At 38.8% G+C, this 23070-nt stretch overlaps 2 protein-coding genes across 2 annotated transcripts in view; both read left to right on the top strand.

Moving 5' to 3' along the window:
- Positions 1 to 23070, top strand: part of LOC108272706 (protein S100-A1) — a 143211-nt gene that overhangs the window by 8196 nt on the left and 111945 nt on the right. The gene's annotated exons all lie outside the window — the stretch shown is intronic.
- onecutl (one cut domain, family member, like) lies at positions 16805 to 22135 on the top strand. The gene is made up of 2 exons (XM_017472872.3): positions 16805 to 18098; positions 21709 to 22135. Exons 1-2 carry the CDS (start codon positions 17042 to 17044, stop codon positions 22017 to 22019), a joined length of 1368 nt encoding a protein of 455 aa, XP_017328361.1. The 5' UTR covers positions 16805 to 17041; the 3' UTR covers positions 22020 to 22135.

Below are 23070 nucleotides of genomic sequence, written 5' to 3'. Positions count from 1 at the left end.
TGGGTTGTGGAAGTAAACTGGAGAACTCTGAGGACAAGAACGTGTTCAATCCAGAACCCTGACCAAGTGATTTTTAAAGGAGACAAAGTTGAATTTATTTCAATCAAAACTTGCTTGCACATTTTACAACCTTACAGTAAAAGCTGTTCAGTTTGTTAGTTTTGCCAGCTCCATCAGGTTGCAATGCACATTTGCTAAATTAATTATTTATGTTATCAATATTCCAGTTGTGCTAAGCAGCTTGCTAGGGAACATTTGTTAGTTACAATGGTCATATACATTGATATGCTTCTGGTTATTTAGTTAGCCATTTAAATTAACAGTAATATTAATACCTAGCAACTCTGTTCCCCTTAAAATGCCTTTATTTTTAAATGTAAGCAAATTTGTGATATTGGCCATGTTAAAACTGTTAAAAGGTCAGATTTTCCTAATCGCCTAATCTCTTATTGAAGCATGTGTTCAGATGATATTCCAATGCATTTAATCTAAAATATATCTCAAGATTTTGCACACTTGTGGACTCCATGCGAGCTCAAGTGTACACTGACAATAAAGGAAAACAGGGACATACCAAATACTAAGAAATTCTGAGATTCATGTAAATATTTAAAAGATTCCACCAAGTTGTTGTCAATAATTTAATTTGTAATGAAAATAGGTGTATTAAATTAGAAAAGAAAACTTAAAGTGCATAAATATAGAGCCCATACCACAATATGTAAACCACTCATGAACAGTAAGAATCAGAAGGCCAGATTGGAATTTGCAAAGAAATACAGAGATGAACCAGAAGTATGGAGAACGAAAGGATCTGCTTATGATTCAAAACATAAAAGCTAATTTTTCAAGCATGGTGGAGGTAGTGTCATAGCTTGGGCTTGCATGGCTGCTTCTGGACTGGCCTCACTAATCTTTATTGATGATGACACTCATGATGGTAGCAACATAATGAATTCATAGGTCTACAGAAATAATCTGTCTTCTAAATTACAGAGAAATGCATCCAATCTAATTGGGAGGAACTTCATTATGCAGCAAGACAATGACCCAAAAAGCACTGCCAACTCAACAAAGGACTTCATCAGGTTGGAAAAGTGGAAGGTTTTAGATTGGCCAAGTCAATCACCAGACCTTAACCCATTTGAGAATGCATTTCTGAAGGGTGTAGCTGAAGCCTGGAAAAGCAACACAAAAGAAAAATGCAGTTTGGTGATGTCACTGGGTCACTGGCTTGATGCAGCTATTGCAAGCAAGGGCTTTGCAACCAAATATTAAGTGTTACAGTATTTATTTTAATTTACTTTAAGACTATCTGGTCCTCTACTTTTGCTCACCTAAAAATTGAGCGGTCTGCCACCAAAGGTGCCATGTTTTAAGTTGTTTAACACAGCTAGATGTCTATATGTCTTAAACTCAAATGTCTTCAATGTATAGCAAAACAAGAGAATTGGCCTTTCTGTTCCAATACTTTCAGAGGGGACTGTACACTCACTGAACACTTTATTAGGAACGCTATACTAATACTGGATAGGGCCTCCCTTTCTCTCAAAAGAGCCTCTACAAGATGTTGGAAACATTCCTTTGAGATTCTGGTCCATGTTGACATGATTGCATCACACAATTCCTGGAGATTTTTCAGGTGCACTTACATGCCGTGAATCTCCTGTTTTACCACATCCTAAAGGTGTTCTATTGGATTCAGTTTGGTGACTGGGAGGACCACTGAAGAACAATGAACTCATTGTCATGTTCATGAAACCGGTTTGAGATGACTACTGTAAGTAGCCATTAGACTACTGGCTACTTCCAGAAGTAGTCATTAGAAGATGGTAAATTGTGGCCATGAAGGGACGTATATGGTCAGCAACAATACTCATGGGTCCATGGGTTCATGCTGTTGGTGCCAAATTCTGACCCTACTGCACTTTTTCCCATTCTGATGGTTGATGTCAACATTACCTAAAGCTGCTGGCCTGTATCTGCATGATTTGTACACTGCACTGCTGTGACACGTTTGGCTGATTAGAAAATTTCATGAATGAGTACTTGTACAGGTGTTCCTAATAAAGTGCTCAGTGAGTGTACATTGCCTAATGATCAGGTAAGGAAATATTACAAGCAAATTCCCTTCTAGCCTTTGACCACTGACACTCACACTGAGTGCTTTGTGTGTGTATTACGTTAAATTAGCTGTGCAGTACATGACCTTGGGCTCGATGTATTTGTCATTACACAGAAAAGCATCAGTCCTGTCACTGTGGAGTGTGCACGTCTGTGTATGATCTTGAACTACAGCCACAGGCTTGGCACTGACTAATTTTGGCCCTAGACCTCATATTGACAGGCTGAAATTGTTAATATGGCAGATGATATATTAGTATTGACTGCTGTAAGAATGCTGCTGCTAGACAGAAGAGTTCAGAAAAAGCAGAAGCAAAACAAGTACTTCCTGTAAAAGTTCTGATCCATGATCAGTATTCCTGTACTCCTGTAAACCTATTCATTCAAAAAATAAAAAAGAAATAAAAAATCAAGATTCTTTCAAAAACACTAATTTCCTCTAGGTTAAGTTGGTTAGCCAATTTACCAAACAGTTTATTATTACTATGCAAATATTTTGCTCTGCTGCAAGTGACCCAGTGTTTGAAGAAACAAATAAGCACTGCTATAAAATCTAAAAAAAATTGGGATTTCTGAAAGTTATTCATGTAGCCTAACTGACCATATATGTTTTTGTTAAGTGTACAGTAATTTTTATTATTAATCTAATTGCTCCATCTAAACTAATAGCAAAGTTGAAGTAAATTTGCATGATTGTTTACTGATTATTTAAACTTTCAAGCAATTATTTCAGGTCTAGGAAAATCTTATGCATTACCCTGTGTTTATGTTAAAAGGCATACTTCTGTACTGCAGTCTTTTAAGTTACCTCATTTATACAGTTTAAAACCTTATGGTATGATACTAGTTTTTACTAAGATATATTATTGTAACTATCCATCCATCCATCCATCCATTTTCTGTACCACTTATCCTACATTGGGTCATGGAGAGCACACCCACTCACAACAAGTCACACTATTATTGTAACTACATTTATGTAATTCATGTAATTAATCATTTATTTATTCCTATATTAAATGAAAACTTTAACATATTCATAGACAAACCAAGGATACGATGTGAAAAATATTTGTTTTTTGAAATTCATTGCTTGTTGTGAAAATTAATAATTTTTCTTGGGATAGTTGCTGCCACACAGGACCAGTGTTCCTGGATCTTTCCTGAGCTTGGGTTACAGTCTTTGTGGAGTTTCACAACCTGTGTTCGTGTGAGTTTCCTTCGGGTTCTCTAGTTTCCTTGCACTGTCAAACCAGGCCTATTGGCTATACTGTACTAATTTTTCTTGTGTGTGTTTGTACGTACATAGTGCCTTGCATTGGCATCCCACCCATGGTGAATTCTCCTTATCCTTGAGAATACAAGGTGAAAATGAATGAATGAATGAATGAATGAATGGATGGATGGATGGATGGATGGATGTGTTTCTCACCCACATCAGAGGTTATTTTTTCATTAATATATACCAATGTACAGGTTCATATGTTCAAATTTACAATTATAAAGTTTTATCAATGAAGAAATGTATCATGACAAGTATGATAAAAGTACAGTATGGCAAACCTACGATTTAAGGAAAAGTAATTTGGGTTTTCTGGAATGCATTGCCTGTGATAAAAATTACTATTTACTAATTAATAATTTTTTTTTTCATCCACTTCAAATGTTCATCTTTAAGTAATATGTGTACTTATTTACTTGTTGGTTAATATTTTAATGTATAATTACATATGTACAGTATAAGAGGGAAATTGTTTCTGTGGAGAAATATATCTTGATTTATAATTTGTCTTGTGACAAGAAATCTGATATGACATTTTACTCGAGATATGAAAACAGTCAAATAGCAGAAATGGCTTTGACTTAGGCTAATATTGTTAATGGGTCCCCCTTTTCATACGTCTATAGATTTATTTAAATTATAAGCCAAGAAGCCTTGAATGCTACATATCAACAACAATGTTACTCTTATTTCTACTTCTAAATGTCTTCCTGATCAGAGCAGCTGCTTTGGGAAAACTATACGTTTCTTGGGAAAACTAAAGGCTCTTCAGTAGGTCTGCCCTATATTAGCATATAGATTAGCATGAACCGTTCGCATTAGGAAGCATTAAGAAGCGCAGTTTGCATTAGCATGAGCGTCTGTTCCAGAAACTTCTGTAGTGTGTGCAGCCAAGTTCAGCGCGCGCACACACCTACAGAGAGAGAGAGAGAGAGAGAACACGCTGGAGGCGGAGAACACTTTCTCTCCCTCATTCCTTCTATCCCACAAGACGGCTGACTTCTGGCCCGCAGGACGGGTTTTTTTTTCTCGGCGGGTTCGGGAGGGCGTCCGCTCCGCTCAGCCTCACACTGCTGCGCGCCACCATTTCCATTTCCGCCGCGGGCTAAGTGCCATTTCCGGTAGCGGCACAGTTTCCTGAAGAGCACAGGACACAGACGGTTACAGAACTTTATGTACCGCGGTTCAACTGCACCAGTCCCCCTGAATGAATCCCAGATGCTTCCTATAGGAAGAGTGCAGAGACCACTATTTCATACCTAGCTGCCATTTGAGATTTAATTCTGCCTCATTTCCACATATCCAAGTGACACCCGAACGAACTGTATTTTAGCCCACGTCCTCGTCTATTTGCATGCCTGTTTCTTGGCCAGCATCCAAGAACCCATTGGCTGAATGTGGTACAAATGTGAAATTTTGCCAGATGGAACGCACAGTGAATTGTAAGCCAGGTTACTGACCAGGCTACAACACACTTACATGGTTGCCTATATGAGAAAGAAATAACTCAGAAGACACTGCTTTGATGTAGTGTAAAGAGAAAGATGTAACGGACATCTCAATCATATGGGTAATGTTTCTCAGCAGTGGCCATAAGCAAGGGAAGAGCCTTTGTCCAGGCCTTGCTTTCATTTCCAGCACTGCAGGAATCGTGATGGCCGTGCCTGCAGGCAAAAGAAACACCTTAAGGAGGACCACCTTTAAATCCAGCGTGCTGTGACTCCATCCATGACCCCTAGCTGGAGGGATCCCTCAGGCCAGATTTAAACGAGCTCCCTTAGGTCCTCCGTAGTGCCCCTCCCACCCTCTCCGCACTTACTGCAGCACCTTGGCCCATGCTTGCTGTCGCGCATATTTGCATGATAACCAAAAAGGTGGTCAGAGAGTAAATGGTTCCACTTTAGGTAAATGCTGCCTGGCGGTTTGCATATGTAGAGAGGGAATTGAAGACATTTGAATTAAATGTGACAGATGTTATTCCATATGGAGTGCACTGCGTCTGCCACAGGACAGAGCCGAACAAATCTAGACTTTTTTTCAGGTCTAGAATGGCGTCATATCACTTAGGAGTGGGATCAATCCCATTTCTGAAAAGCTGGCAATCCATTATTTGAAAACGGGTCTTCTCAGTTAATAAAGAGGACGATTTTTTCCCACTATATTTTTCTTTTTACATGAAAAGGTCCATCTGACATTTAGCTATTGTTTCTCTTCTTTTTGGTTCTTCTTCCTTCTCACTATCATTATCACTATTATTGAAGCAGTGGGAGACACAAGGCAAAAGAGGCATACAATATCAGCCTATTGATCCACGCCCATCACGGCAGAGAAAAAACCTGGGTTCAGGGGCTGCACAATTCCAACTGGACACCGCGATCGATAGGATACTCTATCAGCCGTTGCCATGGCAACTCGCCGAACAAGGACAGAGTCCCGCCGTTTATTTACACCTGTCTACCCTCTCACAGCTTTTGCTGCAGGTCTTAGAACAGTGAAACAAATGAATGAAGATGATCTGCAGACCAGTTTATCACACATGCACTGTGATATTTTATGTTGCAATGTAACCTTGCAATAAAGAGTTGAATTAAAACTGAATTTTTCTTTCCACCCTCCCTCTGTAGGATATTTGTGATATTAACAGATTTATGCTTGTACATGCAGTATTTCTGTTTCAGCACATCCTTTTCTTGGCCACATTTGTCCTTTCTTTTTTCTGTGCAAAGTGGCGGGATCTTTGCACAAGTGCACAGGTCTTTGCTTTGAGTTGACCCCAATTTGCAGGTCAAGTAAACATGAACAGTGCTGTGCCTGTTCGCACACGATGGGGTAATAAGAGAGAGCCCTGAAAAAAGGACCCACCGAAACAGGGCAACAAAAGTCAAGCACTGCAAGACTAGACACCATCTACAATACATTTTGTGTGGATACATATGTGACTCAAGTGGTACTTAGTTGTTAAGTACTCATTGCAGTATGCCCCTGTTCATTATGTTATTGAGACAAAGCTGATTAAGTAGTAGGCTACTCTTGTTCCAGCTAAAGGGTAGAGGAACTGTTGGTAAAATTGGAGCTGAGGACAAGGTTTATTAACCACCTCGCTCTGTAAAAATTCACTGTGCTCTTCTGCTAGGAGAGCTTATAAAAGAGTTTGCATGTATTAAAAACAGTAGAGTTTGAGAACCCCTGGCGGAGCACTATTAATAGGCACTGGGTGATTCAAGGCATTCTGAGTGAGTGAGGAAGGGAGGAATGGAGGGAAGAAAGGAAGAAGAGGCAGACACACAGATGCAGATTTAGTTCACTGAGCCTGTCTTGTGAGCTATGATACAGAAGTATTGACAGATGCACTTCTCTCTCCTTAGCATGCACACAGCTTGTCGGTGTATGTGTGTTTGACTGCTTTGTTCGGTCACTTTGTGGCTACCTGCTACTTCTACATCAGGAATGTTGGCAGACCATGCAGCTCCTTTCATATATACACACGGCAAAAATCAGTCTACTCCCTACCCCCTCCGATCAATGGTAGTTTCATATGGCCTCTCAGGCCTGCAGTGACGCATGGGTGTGTGTGTGTGTGTGTGTGTGTGTGTGTGTGTGTGTGTGTGTGTGTGTGTGTGTGTGTGTGTGTGTGTGTGTGTGTGTGCATGTCTTATTGATTTATCAACTGCTTGGCTCAGCTTGGCCCAGGACCCTCTCCTATACTGGGTTAGCCTGAAGCTGCAGCACACTGGACTTCTACTACCCCACTGCAGTCTATTGCATGCTGCTCAACAAACAGCAAAACACTCCTAAAAAAGATACTCCAAAACCCTACTGTAGAGTTTAGTCAAATTGTTTAGTCAAAAGTCAAGGGTAATGTACATTTCACATTACCTGAAAAACACAGGGCCTACCCATTCTTCTACATCACTTGTACTCATTTCATACTGAAACACTAATACTAAAATACTACTGTTAATACTGGTGTTCTGCTACCTGGTTTTTAGCTTTGACTCATCTGAATTACTATTATGCATATCGACTTGTGTAACATTCAACTTACAGTTGAGGTACTCAGTTGTGTTACAGCATCCTTTTAATACTAACATTTGCCTATTTATAATCAACAACTGCATTTTTACAGTTTGCATTTGCATTTTCACAGTTTTATCTTTCTATGAAACTGCCTTTTCTGTAAATATGTGACACTATCACAGGTAAAGAGCATAATATAGGAAACTATAAAAACAAGCCAAAATATTGTCTAAACACCACATGGTAATCCTGTCCTTTTGAAGTGACCCTCTGTCAGCTGAACTGTTAAAGGCTTCTTATGGCTCTGACTTGCCCTTATGTGTCACCTTTGTGGCTTTTAGCCACTCCCAACCTTTCTCCAAACACACACACACACACATGCATGTGCACACAATTCCTCTACCCTATGAAACTCAGAATGGTAAATGTCCAGCTGCCTTTCTCTCCCCTTTCCCCAAGATGGGCTTTTTTACTGGTCAGTATTGTGGGGTATTGTGGGGGCCTGAGGGGTTGGCCTTTGTATGTGTGCGTGTGTGTGTGTGTGTGTGTGTGTGTGTGTGTGTGTGTGTGTGTGCGTGTAAGTTAGCAGGAGCTCCATTAGTCCAGCCCCAGCAGCAGCTGGCCTAAAAGAGGGGATTGAGTATCACTGACCTGTCCACAATGTCCAGCTGGGGGGTCACTGTTGTGCCCTCCTCCAGGCACGTGCTGACCAGCCATCTGTGTATGAGTAGGTGGGGGAGGTGGAGTGTGTGTGTGTGGAATAAAGTGACAGTTGCCCAGTGCTCAAGCTCTTTGGTGACAGCACAGCTGGCATGTAGCAGCAGGCGTTCTGCGTCCCATACAGCCACCAAGCAGTTTTAGCTAATTCTTACAATGGTAGCTATTCATACTCATGAGAATATTATCATGTTTATTAGTGATTCACAGAAACTACTGCATTTCATCAGAATAACACTAACAACACTGGATAAGAAATACATAATTTAATGACATAAATTACACCCCAAATAATTACACACTTTTTACAAATTCCAGTGTATAAGAACATTCATACTGTCCATGAAAGCACACATTATGAAAGATTCCAAAAGCCTTAAACTGAATCAGCAATGAGTACATATCATCAAACTTCATGCTCTGCAAACCAGAGTAAATACCCAGCACAGATCGAGAAGAGGTGGATCTCCACTTATCCATCCCTTTTAGTTCATCCTTCTATTCAGGGTGCCGCAGATCTGATCAAGGCACAGATTATTACCACAGCTATTCACCATCACCTCTCCTCCCCCACATTTTCATTGCTCTGTCCATCCTTCTGCCTCAAACTGTTTAAGGTGATTGGCTCGTGCCCATCCTCCTTGCATGGTCAGCTAAGTTCAATGACCCCAGGCTGATTGTATGAGGGTAGAATGAAATGGTCATCCAGGATTTGCAGCAAAACAAAGAGATTCTCATTACACATAAACTGAAAAAGAGAACGAACTTTTTAGGCAACTAGTTGATTGAATAAGACATAATTAGATAGCCCATTTCATTATGAGTTTTGATAAAACACTTTCTTACAACAAATATTGTATATGAGTGTGTATGATAAGGGTATATTTGGTGTTAGGTGTGCAAAATTATGTACACTTTCTCTCTTCTCCACACATTGTTGTTTATTTTTACTTTTTGTGGAATGTAATTAGCCTAAAATAATTTACTTAATTGATTTCTATATTGGCCCATGCAAGGAATGGACAGTATGTTTGGTGAAGGTTCTGTGTGTTTGTGTGTGTGCATGTACATGAACACATATATAATATTTGAAACAGCCTGTGGTCTTTGACCCCTGACCTTAGATCTCTGTTGCTAGGTGACTGCAGCATCTCTGATGAAGGTGTGGGTGATGGGGCTGTCAGCCTAAAGGGGGGTCAGAGAGGCAGTGGTCACTCAAACTCCCATGGGACACTTGCATGCGCACACCAAAATATCACAGATCATTGTAATATGGTGCAAAGTCTGTCTTAATGATTGGAATGTGGGCCTCTATTTCTATAACTTCTTTTAACATGGTGATTGAAGATATGTTTTTGTCTTCCTTATATTTGCACATGATTACTATGAACGGAGGAAACCTGATCCTAGTTTAGCCTTCTTACTCTGATACAAATGGGCTCTGATATTTGATATTCCCCTCTGAAAGATACTTCACTGAAGCTTCCTGAAAGAACTGGGGAAATCAAAGATTCATGCTGTTATGAGTGCATCATAACATTATATTAATAACGCTGTTTTTCATCATCAGTCACATCTACCTAGGTGTGTACTTGGGGAAAATTTATTACATTTACTTTATCTTATATTTATACAGTAAAATAAGCTTTTTTATTCTTTCAGTACTAGCAGAAGCCAAATAAAACAATGTTTATTCAGACAGTAAAGATGAAGAGATGTTGGAATCAACCACTCTTATGACAGAACCTCTGCCATATTCACACTGCAGAGACCCTACTGCTAGGCAGAGACAACACTGCACTCTGAACAATAGCCTTGTGATGGCAGCTATAAGGGCCACTTTGTGTTTGTTGTTGTGTGTTTTGTTTTTCAGCTTTTTTTCCATGACACTTTCTTCTGTGAGGGAATTCTCTTCATCCTTTGCCATCACTCTCTAGTTGGCCTGCTTGATGCACAGACATTTGTTGTGGGAGACCTTACCCTGGGGTGGGAAAAACACACACTCTTTCAGCTTTCAGAGGTATTTTTATCATGGGGTATATGTGAGGAGAACTATTCTGTCTTTTGGGTTAAGAAAAAAAAAATTCTCTTTGTGCATTTAGAGCCCTCAGCTTTTTATGGAATAGTGTAGACTGAAATTTCTTCACTTCTTAAAGAATTATATATATTCTCATGTAGAGAAACATTGGCATTTAAGATTCTGGTATCAATGTATAGAATTTTCAAATGGATGGAGATCTAGGTTTAGAGGATTTTGTGATTGAAAATATGAAGAAAAAAAAAAAAAAAAAGTTGTGAAATAATTAATACCTTATGTAGAACTGGCCTGATGTGTAACAATGATCAGGCTAAAAAATTATGCTTCAATTACAACATTATTTTCTTACTCAAGACTGTGAGAGAGAGTGAGAGAGAGAGAGAGAGAGAGAGAAAGTGTGTGTGTGTGTGTGTGTGTGTGTGCGTGTGTGTGTGCGTGTGTGTGTCGAAAGGAGGGATGGGAGGGAGGATGAGATTGTATCAATCGTAGGGCCAGGCCATTGAACGTATTGATTAGTTACCTTTCTTATTAACATGCTGATTAAAAAGAGCAGGGGAAAAACACTGAGTAGACACACACAGTGAGTGCTGAGGCATAAGCAGCACAGCACTGAGAGGAGACACAGGATACAGGCAATGAGGAGAAGAGGGAATTTGGAGAATACCAGCTGGTGGAGCAAATAAAATTGCAGAACAGGAGGAAATGGATTCAAATTGCTGACCTTAACCTTGGAGAGGACCAGAAAGAGGGCTATAAAGGGAGAGAGAGAGAGAGAGAGAGAGAGAGAGAGAGAGAGAGAGAGAGAGAGAGCAAGAGCGAGAGCGAGAGCGAGAGAAGAGGATAGATGCACATTGGCTGCACTGCGACTTCCTCTCCCACCCAGCCAAGGAGCCGTTGTCTTACTGGATTCATTCTTGGGGAAAACACACACACACACACACACACACACACACACACAGAGAACACATATTTACTCACACATCCACTCACATGTCTTTCATGCACAGTAGTATGTATTCACAGATAAAAATATTATCTATTAATATTTGCAGTCCAATAATGCATGTCAGCCATCTGTCTGTATTGCTGATCTTGTATTACAGGAGGGTGTTACTACTGTAAACGGCAGCAGATAGCTCTTGCTTGATGTTCTTGTAGTGTGTTGTGCTTGGCAGTGAAGTGTGAGTGTGGATGTAAAAGAGGTGTCTGCATTACCCAAGTACAAATAAGTGCTAGTCAGCGCCACTGAAAAGCTGCAATTAAATACTCCAAACTGATTTTGCTTATGGTTGTTGCACTTGAAATTACCATGTTTAATGATGATCCTGAATTCTGCTTACACTGCACTGACATTTATGTAATTATTATTTTATAATTATAACAATTTTTATAATATATGTATGTATATATATATATATATATATATATATATATATATATATATATATATATATATACACACACACACACACACACACACACACACACACACACACACACACACACACACACACCTAAAATCTCCAAATTCTGCAGACCCAGAAGAATTGAAGACTATATTACAGTTGTTTCCTGTTGTTGTTTAATATTATATTGTTGTACCTGATTTAGTTTCACTGGTAGCACACAGTCTGCATGCCAACAGTCCTGTTAATGTATTATAAATAATATGCATTTTGTGTGCATATGTATAACAGGCTATAGTCCAACACATAATTCGATAGGCATATACAATGTGTGTGGTAATTACAGTATGTTCCTGCTTCCCTAATCGATATAGGCCACAGGCTCTCAGATGGTGGAGGGGTGAGATGGCCATGTGAAAAATATGTCTATCTGACAACTTCTGCTGCTCCATAGTTGAAATATTATTTAAGAGGCTATTAATGTTATGCTGAGTTTTAAAATGAAAACGTCTAGTGGGTAAACATAAGAGACTTGCGTATCTGAGTGCATATTCAGATATCCGGTATTGGATGTATTGACGGTATTGAATGTGTGATGTGCGCCTCGTCTGTCATCCACACACATCACTGCCTTTAGTTTTACGTACATTTTCGTGCAATGTAATAAGCCTAATGATGTTAGAAAACTAGGCTAGCCCACTGAACCTTCAAAGTTGAACAAAGTCTTACAGTGTGATATTTCAGCTTTGTAGGTGTTAATTCAGCACTCATAAATTAAAGAGGAAAAAAAATACTCTGATTGCTCATTTTGGCCTTAGATTATAGACTATAATCAAGTACCACTGTCAAACAATAGACTAAACACCACCAACGTATTTACAAAATTCGGTTTTATATTTAGCAAATTTGACAGTATATTTAATAGTTTAGGTGTGTTTTTAATTTAGTTATAATGATTGTTTATGGGTATGGCTATGGCGTAATTAAACTGGACAAGTTAGACTGGAAGTTAGACAGACACATAAATATTAATTCAAAAGTGCATGAGAAATACAAAATTGTGATTTTAATTGTAATTTGGCTTTAATTTGTTCGACATAAAATGAATTAAAATAAAATTAGATGGAGTACCAGTGAATTTAATTCAGTCAAATTATGTCAAAATGTAATTTAAACGAATTATGCCACATTAGTTTCTATAGAATTTTATATGAAAACTATATTGATTAATGTAAAACGCTTAGGCCTAATCCACGAGATACGCGACTGCTGAAAATGACTGATGATTATTTTATGAAATTACATTTTTAAAAAAATATTTGACACATTTTAGGATAGAGCACATGCTTTACTTTCGTGTTATTGCACAGATTCCTCGTTAAGATTTTATATTGGTCTTTGTATTGCTACTCTTTTTTAATAGTGCTGTCTGAGAAACTCGATCACGTTAATTGAATTCTTGACTTCAGGCTTCGGTCGATTTCTATCTGCCATTTAGCTTTCTGAAGGCTACACATATTTTTAGATTTCTTGTACGTGAATACTTCGGGGTTTCAATGAAGCTGCTAAGTGAAAATATATTAGTCGGTTGTGTAATATTCAAAAATGTTGTATGACTGCATGTTCAAATATTAAGATTGCATCTGTTCAATTCTCAAATTTATTAGTTTAATTAATTATAACAGCCATGCCATTTTGTTCAGAGAGGTTTACATTGTCCATGAATTAGGTCGATTCTACTTAACGGAAAAACTATTTTGGCACAGGGACTTTCTTTGCCATAACTTGAACATAAATTTAAGCACCTTATATAAAGTAGACTAATAATAAGCTCGTTCTTTGGGTTCAACATCGCAAAATCAACACTTTTACAGTTCTCAAAGAGACGCTCGCTTTAAAATGAAATCACAGTGCTATTTTGTCCGGTGCTTATTTATTTATTTATTTATTTATTTATTTATTTATTTATTTAAGCAGAATCTAATCTTTAAATGTTTTGTAACGATTATGATAGCACAAAAACCTATTTTTACATTTCAGTCAACCTGTCTGTTATAAATTCTGAGTTATATTCTGTAGATAGTGCAGTATGTGGAGTTATGCTCAGATGCAGATAGTTTATCACTTTCAGTGTACACCTCTCTAAATGTTTAATTCAGCTTATCATTTTGAAGATAAGAAAATATAACGAAGTAGATTATAGATACATAATATTGTAGTACATTTTACAGATTTGAGTAATTCATTAATTCAGCATTTTTGTTGTATTTATGGTCCCCTTGGTATAAATAAAACTATTATCAGTGTCTTTCACCCCCACCCCTATATATTTTGTAATTTGTAATCGATCGATCACACATAAACAGCCTATGTGTTTCTTTATGTGCACATTTGCTCACTATTTATGCTAAGCTCTGAATTGAACTATAATACCAATGCTGTTTCAAGAGTTATTTTTGCTCCATTTATTTTTTCATTTAATTTGATTTATACAGGCTAAATTTATAATGCGCTGTCAGTCTTCAGGGGAGAAATCAGTAGGTTGGATATGAAAAATAAAATGTAAACATGTGAAAAATATTGATATTGATTAAAAAAAAACCATTTTTTTTAATGTATATGAACACAAACGACGGGATGAAGATGGACAATCACGACGGAAACCTTTTTAGACTCATGCAATCGGCCCAAGTTCACTACAGTATCTATGGACCTGTAAAGCTCGCAGCAGCGGGTGACCGCACCATATGTTCACAGAGACACGTTTAAATAATTTAGCAGCCCCATAGCTTTGATTTGAGAGCCATGATCAGTGTTCGATCACTCAAGGACATTTCAGCAGCGTACAATATCTGCCGTGGCCTTCACCTGTTTCTAACCGCGGGCCTTTTTGTAGTGGTCTTATTGTAGTGATCCTACCATTATCTAGGCCTAAAGAAAAATAAAGGTTTTTTGAGACAGACTAGTACACTTTCCTAGTGATTAAAAAGTATTATTATTATTATTATTATTATTATTATTATTATTATTATTATTATTATTATTAGCCAATGCTTTATTTATAATAACACTTCCAGCCTTTGGAATATAGTGTGATTTCGAGTATGAAAAGAATGAATACTTTTTGTATTTTAGCCTACTACGCCCATTAAACCTTCACTGTTACAAGAAATGAAATAACTTGTATTTTTTTAAATAAATACATTTATTAAATTTGTTTTAAAGAAAGTGCCTAGTCTGGAATATTATTGATGTATTATTATTATTATTATTATTATTATTATTATTATTATTATTATTATTATTATTATTATGTATATTGTCTCCTCAAAACTGCCATGTAGGCCCTATTTGCTAAATGGGCATGCAAAAAAAGAGAACATCTGCGTGAAATCAAATGAAGTGTTATTATTCAAAATAACCTTAATAATACTTGCAGAGTCAATATTTGTAACAAGATTGAGTGTTATCGACTTGTCTTGGTCTAATGTTTCTCAGGCGAGTGTTTTGTCTGCACCCGAGAGTGAACTTTCCCCTCTAAAGGCTCTCTCTCCCTGTTTTCTGGGATGGAAAGACGCTGAACGTTCTCCCTGCAGCTCTTCCAGAGCCCGTGTGTGTGTGTGTGTGTGTGTGTGTGTGTGTCGATAGCGCAGCGTAGCATCTGCTGCCGCAACACAGCGGCTCCTGCACAACATCCGCAATGTTTCAGGCAGTCTATCCCGCTCATCGAGTAAAATTAATCTGCTAGTTAGAAATTATTAGGAGATATCCATCAAAATACACACACACACACACACACACACACAATGCAATTTTATCAGATGATTAAGCAATAAAGACGTTTAAAGAACCCCTTATGGGTCTTAAAACCACTACAACTGTCTTTTTTTTTTAGATGTCATTTTTATTTATATATATATATATTTAAAGAAAATTAACATTGGTACAATAAGAAGTGACTAGTCGAGTAGATAGGTAGCCTATAAGCTTACTAATGAAAAAAGTAACATATAGGCCTGCATATGTGCGTTACTTACTGACACACTGTTATTAGCTAGACAAGCTATGACAATTATATTAAGCTATTACTGTACATAAGCAATGAATGGTGTGTCACTGGAATAGGAGAAAGAAAGAAAGAAAGAAAGAATGAAAGAGAGAAAGAAAGAAAGAAAGAAAGAAAGAAAGAAAGAAAGAAAGAAAAGGAATGAGCATGAGGGGAACAGCCAAAGCTTAATTTATCATTATTTTTAATCATACATAATTTTGTTTATCGGTTAACAAATCGCTATACATGAATTGATAAGCAACATGTGGGAGGATTTTCACTAGATTATACATAAAAGAATCACAAAATGCAAAATCTGTTTAATTGAATTATAATGAGTCACATCTCGCAGTTTTACTAAAGATCTCTATTGCTTAATACAAGTGACTAGAGGAGGGTACAGGAGCGAAAGAGTTAATCCGAGTTAGAAATTCATGCCACATCTGTCAGATTTTTAAGTGTGTGACGTTCAGAGTGGGGGAGAGGGAGGAGGAGAGAAAAACGGGGCTGAGATCGATAGTGAGACAGAGGAAAGGGAAGGAGGGGGATGTACAGAGATAATGACAGAAAGGGAGCTGGGGTTGGAGAAATACACAGAATGCTTGTCCGTGTAGAGCAGAGCAAAGCGCCTACAAGATTCAGAAGCCGAGGTGTCTGATTGCATCCCGTTCATTATTTCCTCCGTAACGATTCGCCCAAAGTGAACTAAACTGAGGAGACGGACCGCCGCCTTTTGAAACCCAGAATCATGTTGACGGTATACAAAAGTATCTCAGCTCGATAGCAGTTTGATTTGGATTATCGAGCTCTTCCGATAGGAGAACATCATACATTTTCAGGATTCTTGTTTCCCCTCCGCGGCTGTTGTGCGTCGGTCATCTGGAACATCATCGCCTGCGCTGCGTTGAGGTAAGAACATCAAACACCAAGGCGACTAAACATTACCTTCAATATTTAGAGCTCCCGAAAAAGAACGCGAGTGCGAGTTCAATGAATTGGAAATTAAAGTTAATAAAATAGCACACAGAATGATTTGCACTTGTGTAATTGCCGCGGAGAATTAGAGTAATTGTTGCGCTGTTGCTAAACTTGTCGGTGGTTGGCCAAGAATTGGTAGTACGTGATCAATATGCGACGAGGTTTCATGAGCAACTGATCAATAAGCAATCAAGTGATCACGGCCTACTGTATCTCTTCCACAGGCTTTCCACGGTCAAGGACAAGGTGCATTTAAGGAGCACATAAAATACTGAAAATGAACTCCTGTAACCGCCTTTGAAATCGGATTGAAACCCCCCCAAAAATATTTACGGCCTTCAGTGGACATACAGTGACTCTGCTTTATATCACTTTGCAAACATTCACACTTCCTAACAGATAAGTCAGAAAGTAAGATATTTTTTGTAGAAATGGATGGGAATATGGGAGAGGTGTCGGTTCACAGTCATGTGGAGCTTGCACACAGTCAAGACAGTCGAGTGATGCTGCACTCACGAGATGTCTCTGCTGCCTTCTCGCGTCCCGGTTTGGGAAGCCCCCCCATTGGCCTGGAACATGAGCACAGAAGCCCTGGATATGAGCACAGTATGCCAACGCTGGGCTATGGCAGGGAGAGCCCTGGAAACTGTGGCAGCACCTACACCACACTCACCCCCCTGCAGCCATTTGACGACAAGTTTCACCATCATCATCACCACCATCCCTGTTTGCCTGTCAGCAATGTAATCGGTAGCTTTACACTCATGCGTGAGGACAGAGGCCTTGGAAGTAACTTCTATAACCCCTACAGCAAAGATTTGGGCATGGCACAGACTCTGTCTCCACCTCTGGGCAGCTCAGGTCTGGAGCCGGCCATGCACAGCTACAGCTCTTTAGGGACCCAGAATGGACACAGTGGCCAGATGTTAGCAGGCAGCCATGAAGTCCATATGGGCAGCAATGGGGGTAACCTGTTCTGCCGAACAGTGGCAGACTTTGGGAGGGAAATGTCACCCCCTTCTCTGGGCAGTGACCATGGGGTCAGCCACCATCTGAACAAGATGGACAGTCACCACCAGCACATACCAACTTACCACCCCCACATTTATACCCAGACCTACCAGCATCATCACACCAGCCAGCAGGCCTCAAAGCTGGGTGAGCTCTCTGTTTCTTCCCCCTCCTCCTCTTCAAATTCTGCTCTCACCAGGGAGGGTATGTTGGCTGGTTCCCAGAGTAGCAGTGCAAGCGAGGAGATCAACACCAAAGACGTGGCCCAGCGGATCATAACAGAGCTGAAGAGGTACAGCATCCCGCAGGCCATCTTTGCAGAGAGGGTGCTGTGCCGCTCACAGGGCACACTGTCCGATCTGCTACGAAACCCAAAGCCCTGGAGCAAGCTCAAGTCTGGCCGTGAGACCTTCAAGAGGATGTCCCGCTGGTTACAAGAGCCAGAATTTCAGAGGATGGCATCATTGCGACTGGAAGGTAAAATTCTCAAGCATGCATATTTACCTATCAGGCAGACAAAGCAAACTAACATACAGATCTAGTTTCACTGTGAATTCAAAGCTCATTATATATCAGAAAGAACAGATTATGGAATTAAAAATGATAAAAATCCTCATTCTTTCTGTAAAAACAGACAAAACTTTTGGCACAAGCTTTTCTTTGCAGTTTTGTCTTTGTCTAAAAACAACAGGTAAAATTGTACAGTTACAAACAAAGACTTCTCTATTCAGATGTATTTTGTTTTAAATTTTATGAGCTATCTGTGCTGGCTGAGTGTATTGCCTTGTTAAGTTCCTGATAAAATTGTCTTAAAATACACAATGCTCAAAACAAAAGAAAGGAAAAAAGTATGGGTTCATTTTGCAGCAATTGCACTAATCTCATTTTGTACAAGATATTGAGAAGTAATGCCCTTTGTAGGCTGTCACATAATATTCTTCAGAGATTTGCTTTGAAATCCAGTGCTTATAGTGTTGCAGTGTTTTGACAAGACTAGGGCTGAATATCCAGTTGATGCACATGGCGCACAAAGAGCTCCACAGAAAACGGTAACATGAGAATGGCTCTCAAAATGTCGGACAGCGTTCTCTAGTAGCTAGCCACCGAAGACGAACGTGAATGCAGTGAAAGTCTGCCCAAATCCCAAGCGATCAATCACCAAAGCTTGAAATGTGTTTCAGAATGAATTATTCTGCTTGCATTACCACCACAGATATTGATTGGTGAACAATGTGCTCTCAGTCATAGGAGTGTTCTTAGCGGGGAAATGCACAAAATAAATCAATGCCCTGTTTGCCCACATGGTATTGCATCTTGCTGTTGTTTGTGTGCCACATCCTGAATACACTATTTTGAGTTGTTTGGTGACTACATTGAAATATGTATTGTCCTAAGGAGCAATGTTATCAGTTAAACTTGACCACTTGTATTTTTTTGGAAATATCTTAAACATTTCTTTAAGTTTGATTGATTTTAGATGGATGGGCCCAAAAAATATTCCTGCAGTAATTTAATACACCAGGTATGTTAATTTTGGTATCATCTAATGAATCATACGTTTCTTCCCAATTGTCTGTCCAATGCACACTCACAAATAGACACACACTCATACACAGTCTTTTTAGCCCTGGCAAAGGCACAAGGTGGACACCTCTGTGCCTTTCTATATAACCTACTTTCCACAAGGGTTGGCGTTTCTTGCCAAGCCTTTTGTTTAATTATCAGCTGGTATTGATTTCCTTGGGAAAGCAGAGCACAGGCCGCCAGCTCACAGCTCCTGTGAATAAGCAAGCCAGGCTGGAATTAGAATGCACACAGCCCCACGCCTTCTTTCAGAGAGCAGGAGACTTAATGCAGAACATGGACCAGGAGAAAGATGACCTAAATTAATGCAGAAAAATGTATCTGTACAAAACATCATGGCATTAATTATGTAACATAGATTCTTATAGAATGTAAGATTAGAAGAATATTAAGAATTTTTTGTAATGACTTGCACTCTTAAACTGGACTTTGGCAGACAAACTCCCATGTCTAATGCTTAATGTCCAAACATCATAGAACTAAGTGTACAAAAAATACAGCAAAAAAATACTTCAAAAATTACACACATTAAAAACTGCAAATTCAACATTCTATATCTACATACAATCATAAAGTTGTCTTAATTTTTTATAGCTGTGATAGCTCTGTAAGCCTTTGTTTAGAAATCTTACCATTTAGAAATATCGCTTAATTCTTAATGAGATATATGCAGTTTTGTTAAAATATAGTTGCAGTTTTAGATAATTGCAGAACTAGCTTCAATATTTCATGTATTGGCAATTATTAGGATTTAGATAAATTGTATGCTATTTGGATTTTATTTATACATTGCACATAGTCTGCAATATTTGTATTGATATAGCTGAACTATATATATATATATATATATATATATATATATATATATATATATATATATATATATATATATATACACACACACAGAGAGAGAGAGAGAGAGGGAGAGAGCTATTATTAGTTATGTGGTGAAAAAAAATAGTGTGATTGTCTTTCCGTCCCTTTCTTTGGCTCTCTTTGCCCTGTGAGCTGAGTGTAGGTGTATGCAGGATGCACTGCTTATAATCGAAAAAGAAGATCGAGAGAGAGCGAGACAGAGTGAGTAGCTCAGTAACGGAGCAGGATGGAGATCATTACTCTATTCCTCAGCTCCCTGGCAGTGCAGGGATTTCACACACGAGCACTGGAGCCTGAAGCCCTTGTCTTAAAGTCTAAATGAATAAATGCGATATAAAAAAAAGGCTTGAGTGGCTCTCAGTGTCTCTGCAACATCAGCTTGTTTGAGAGTCATTTAGCAACTCTGTTGATGGGCAAAACAGGCATGCAAGAGCATACGCCTGTCTATAATTCAAATTGACATGGTTGAGATTGAGGCATGATTGTTTAGCCTACAGAGCCTTAAAATAAACTGTGTATTTGTTCAGTGGAAGCCATGGAAGTCTTGAAAGGGTCAACCAGGCTCTGTAGGTCGAGGAGTCTGAATAGCATAGATTTAATCAATAATTTCTATCAGCCCATGGACCAAGAAATCAGCAGGGGGTGGGTCAGAAGTGAGGGAGGTTGAGAGGGGGCAGTGAGGTAGTGTAGTGAGGGATAGTGGGGGGTGGATGAAGAACAGGGGTGCTTTCGATCACGTTTCGGCAACATGAGACAAGAGGCATACATCATGATTAAGGCCTGCTCTCATGATCATAAGAACTCTGTGGGTGGATGGTTTATGCCTGTGAAAGAGGTGCAGTGCTTTGGATTTATAGCATGGTAATTCCCAGCCTTTTACACGTGATTACAACACGAGAAAGCATTAAGTTAATGCTTGGTGTTACGTTAGCAAGTGTCGGCAGAGAGAATGGGAGGGAGACGCTACACTCTACACTCTTATAAATCTGTAACATGTACATATGAAGTGGATAGCAATGTGTGTTAGTTTTATTTCTTTATTACTAAATAGTTTAATCAATCAGGAAGTCAATATATGCATTTACTGGTGCTGGCAGCATGAATCAGTGCAAACTGTTAAAATTACTTCAACAAGATCTGAGTTGTATTTTTACACTCTACAATCATTCTTTGGTACTTATTAACAACAATACAAACTTTTTTTTTTTTTTTTTAAATAACTGACTATCAATTAATAACATTATTTGTTTGTTTGTTTGTTTATTTATTTATTTTACAAAATACAGCAAATGTTGCTAAAATGTGACCTCACAGCTCCAGCCAACTGACACGTCAACATAATTATAGACAAAAATGGATAGATTTGCTAGACATTTACAGTAATTACAGTTCAGTAATGATGTATTTATAAAGTATTTTCTTACTTCTAATAAGAATATTTATTCCACTGCAGCACGCAGACAGAAATGTATTAGGTAGCAATATCATTCTTTTAGATCATTCTTTTAATAATGAACTAATAAAATGTATGCCTGAAACACCATTTTAAAATGCAAATTAATTAAATAACTTTACTAATTATGCTAAACAGACTCTTTCTCTTTCTCTGTCTGTCCCTGTCTCTCAGCGTGTAAACGGAAGGAACAGGAACAGTCTAAGCAGGAGAGGAACCAGGGACCAAAGCGTACTCGGCTGGTCTTCACAGACTTGCAACGACGTACACTGATGGCGATCTTCAGAGAGAACCAGCGGCCTGCCAAAGAACTGCAGGTGACCATTGCACAGCAACTGGGCCTCGAGCTCTCCACAGTCAGCAACTTCTTCATGAATGCCCGCCGCAGAAACCTCAACCGCTGGAGCGAAGAAGGACGCCCATCCTCCACTGGGTCCTCAGGGTCCAGCACCTCCTCCCCTACTGTCTCCTGCACTACGGCATGATGCGAGAAGAGGCCAGATCTCCACAGCATGTGAAAGATCTAACATTTCTGATGCTGACAGTTTTTTTCTTTTTTTTAATCAGAGATGTTTTACACAGGAATTAAAGTACAACCGAAACCAAAGATAAAACACTACAGACGAGATAGATTTCTCAGTATAGTTATCAGTATTTAACTGGTAGTTCATCTTTAATTTGGAATAGGACAATTGATTTTCCTTTTATTGGAAGAAATCATGTCTGACTTAATTTCAGTAAAAGGTGATTAACCAAGAACGCTGCAGTAGTTTAGTGAGCAGTCATGTTTGGTATCACTACTTTTGTTTAATACAGAAAACAGTATGAGTATTTTGAAAATCAAGACACATCACTTGGACATTTTTTGCCTAAATGACTTGAGTGCTTTAAATTCCCTTGATACAATATGTGACGAAAAGTATGACCAAAGAGAAATGCCAAAAGAATGCGGAACGATGTTTTTCTCCTTTTTTGAGAAATGCTTGAACGTAACTGTGTGTGGATTTTTAGGGGGTTATTTCATCTTGGAAAATTCTAACAAAAGCTACAGCTCACGCTCCAATCCTGCTGCCCAAAGTTCTACATGGAGATAGTCTGAACCTGTGAACAGAACTGACTAGCATCCTTACAAACTAAACAATGAGACTGAATCCTATAGGGATGAAAATGGATCCTAAAGGAGCGGGAGGAGGGGCAGAGGATGCGTTTTAAAGAGTACCCTCAAGAGCACTGATCAATTGATTGGTGAATCTCATGGGAGCTGCTGCAGACAAATACAGACACGGGTACAAAGGTACAAAGAGGAATCCTCTGTAGATGTACAGTGAACACCGGTTATTAGTATTTGTAATTTTCATCCACTGATATGAACATGATCAGTAGAGAAAACTCCTGTAGATCCATTGCAAGATTTTACTTGGTGCTCATACTGGACAAAGGAGAAATTTATCACCAGATAATGGTTTTCTACAAATATCAAGCACACAAGCCATGGTGGATTACTTAATGCCTGTTGTTCAATCTCAAAGGCATATC

This window comes from Ictalurus punctatus, chromosome 1, assembly GCF_001660625.3.
Source record: "Ictalurus punctatus breed USDA103 chromosome 1, Coco_2.0, whole genome shotgun sequence".
In the NCBI taxonomy this organism is placed as follows: domain Eukaryota; kingdom Metazoa; phylum Chordata; class Actinopteri; order Siluriformes; family Ictaluridae; genus Ictalurus; species Ictalurus punctatus.
This window is presented reverse-complemented; position numbering and strand designations above follow the sequence as displayed.

What these genes read in the sequence shown, in the direction of transcription:
- onecutl (XM_017472872.3), top strand. Translation starts at nt 17,042, where the DNA reads ATGGATGGGAATATGGGAGAGGTGTCGGTTCACAGTCATGTGGAGCTT. An exon ending in GGCATCATTGCGACTGGAAG is followed by an intron (nt 18,099 to 21,708) that starts GTAAAATTCTCA and finishes CCTGTCTCTCAG; the next exon opens with CGTGTAAACGGAAGGAACAG.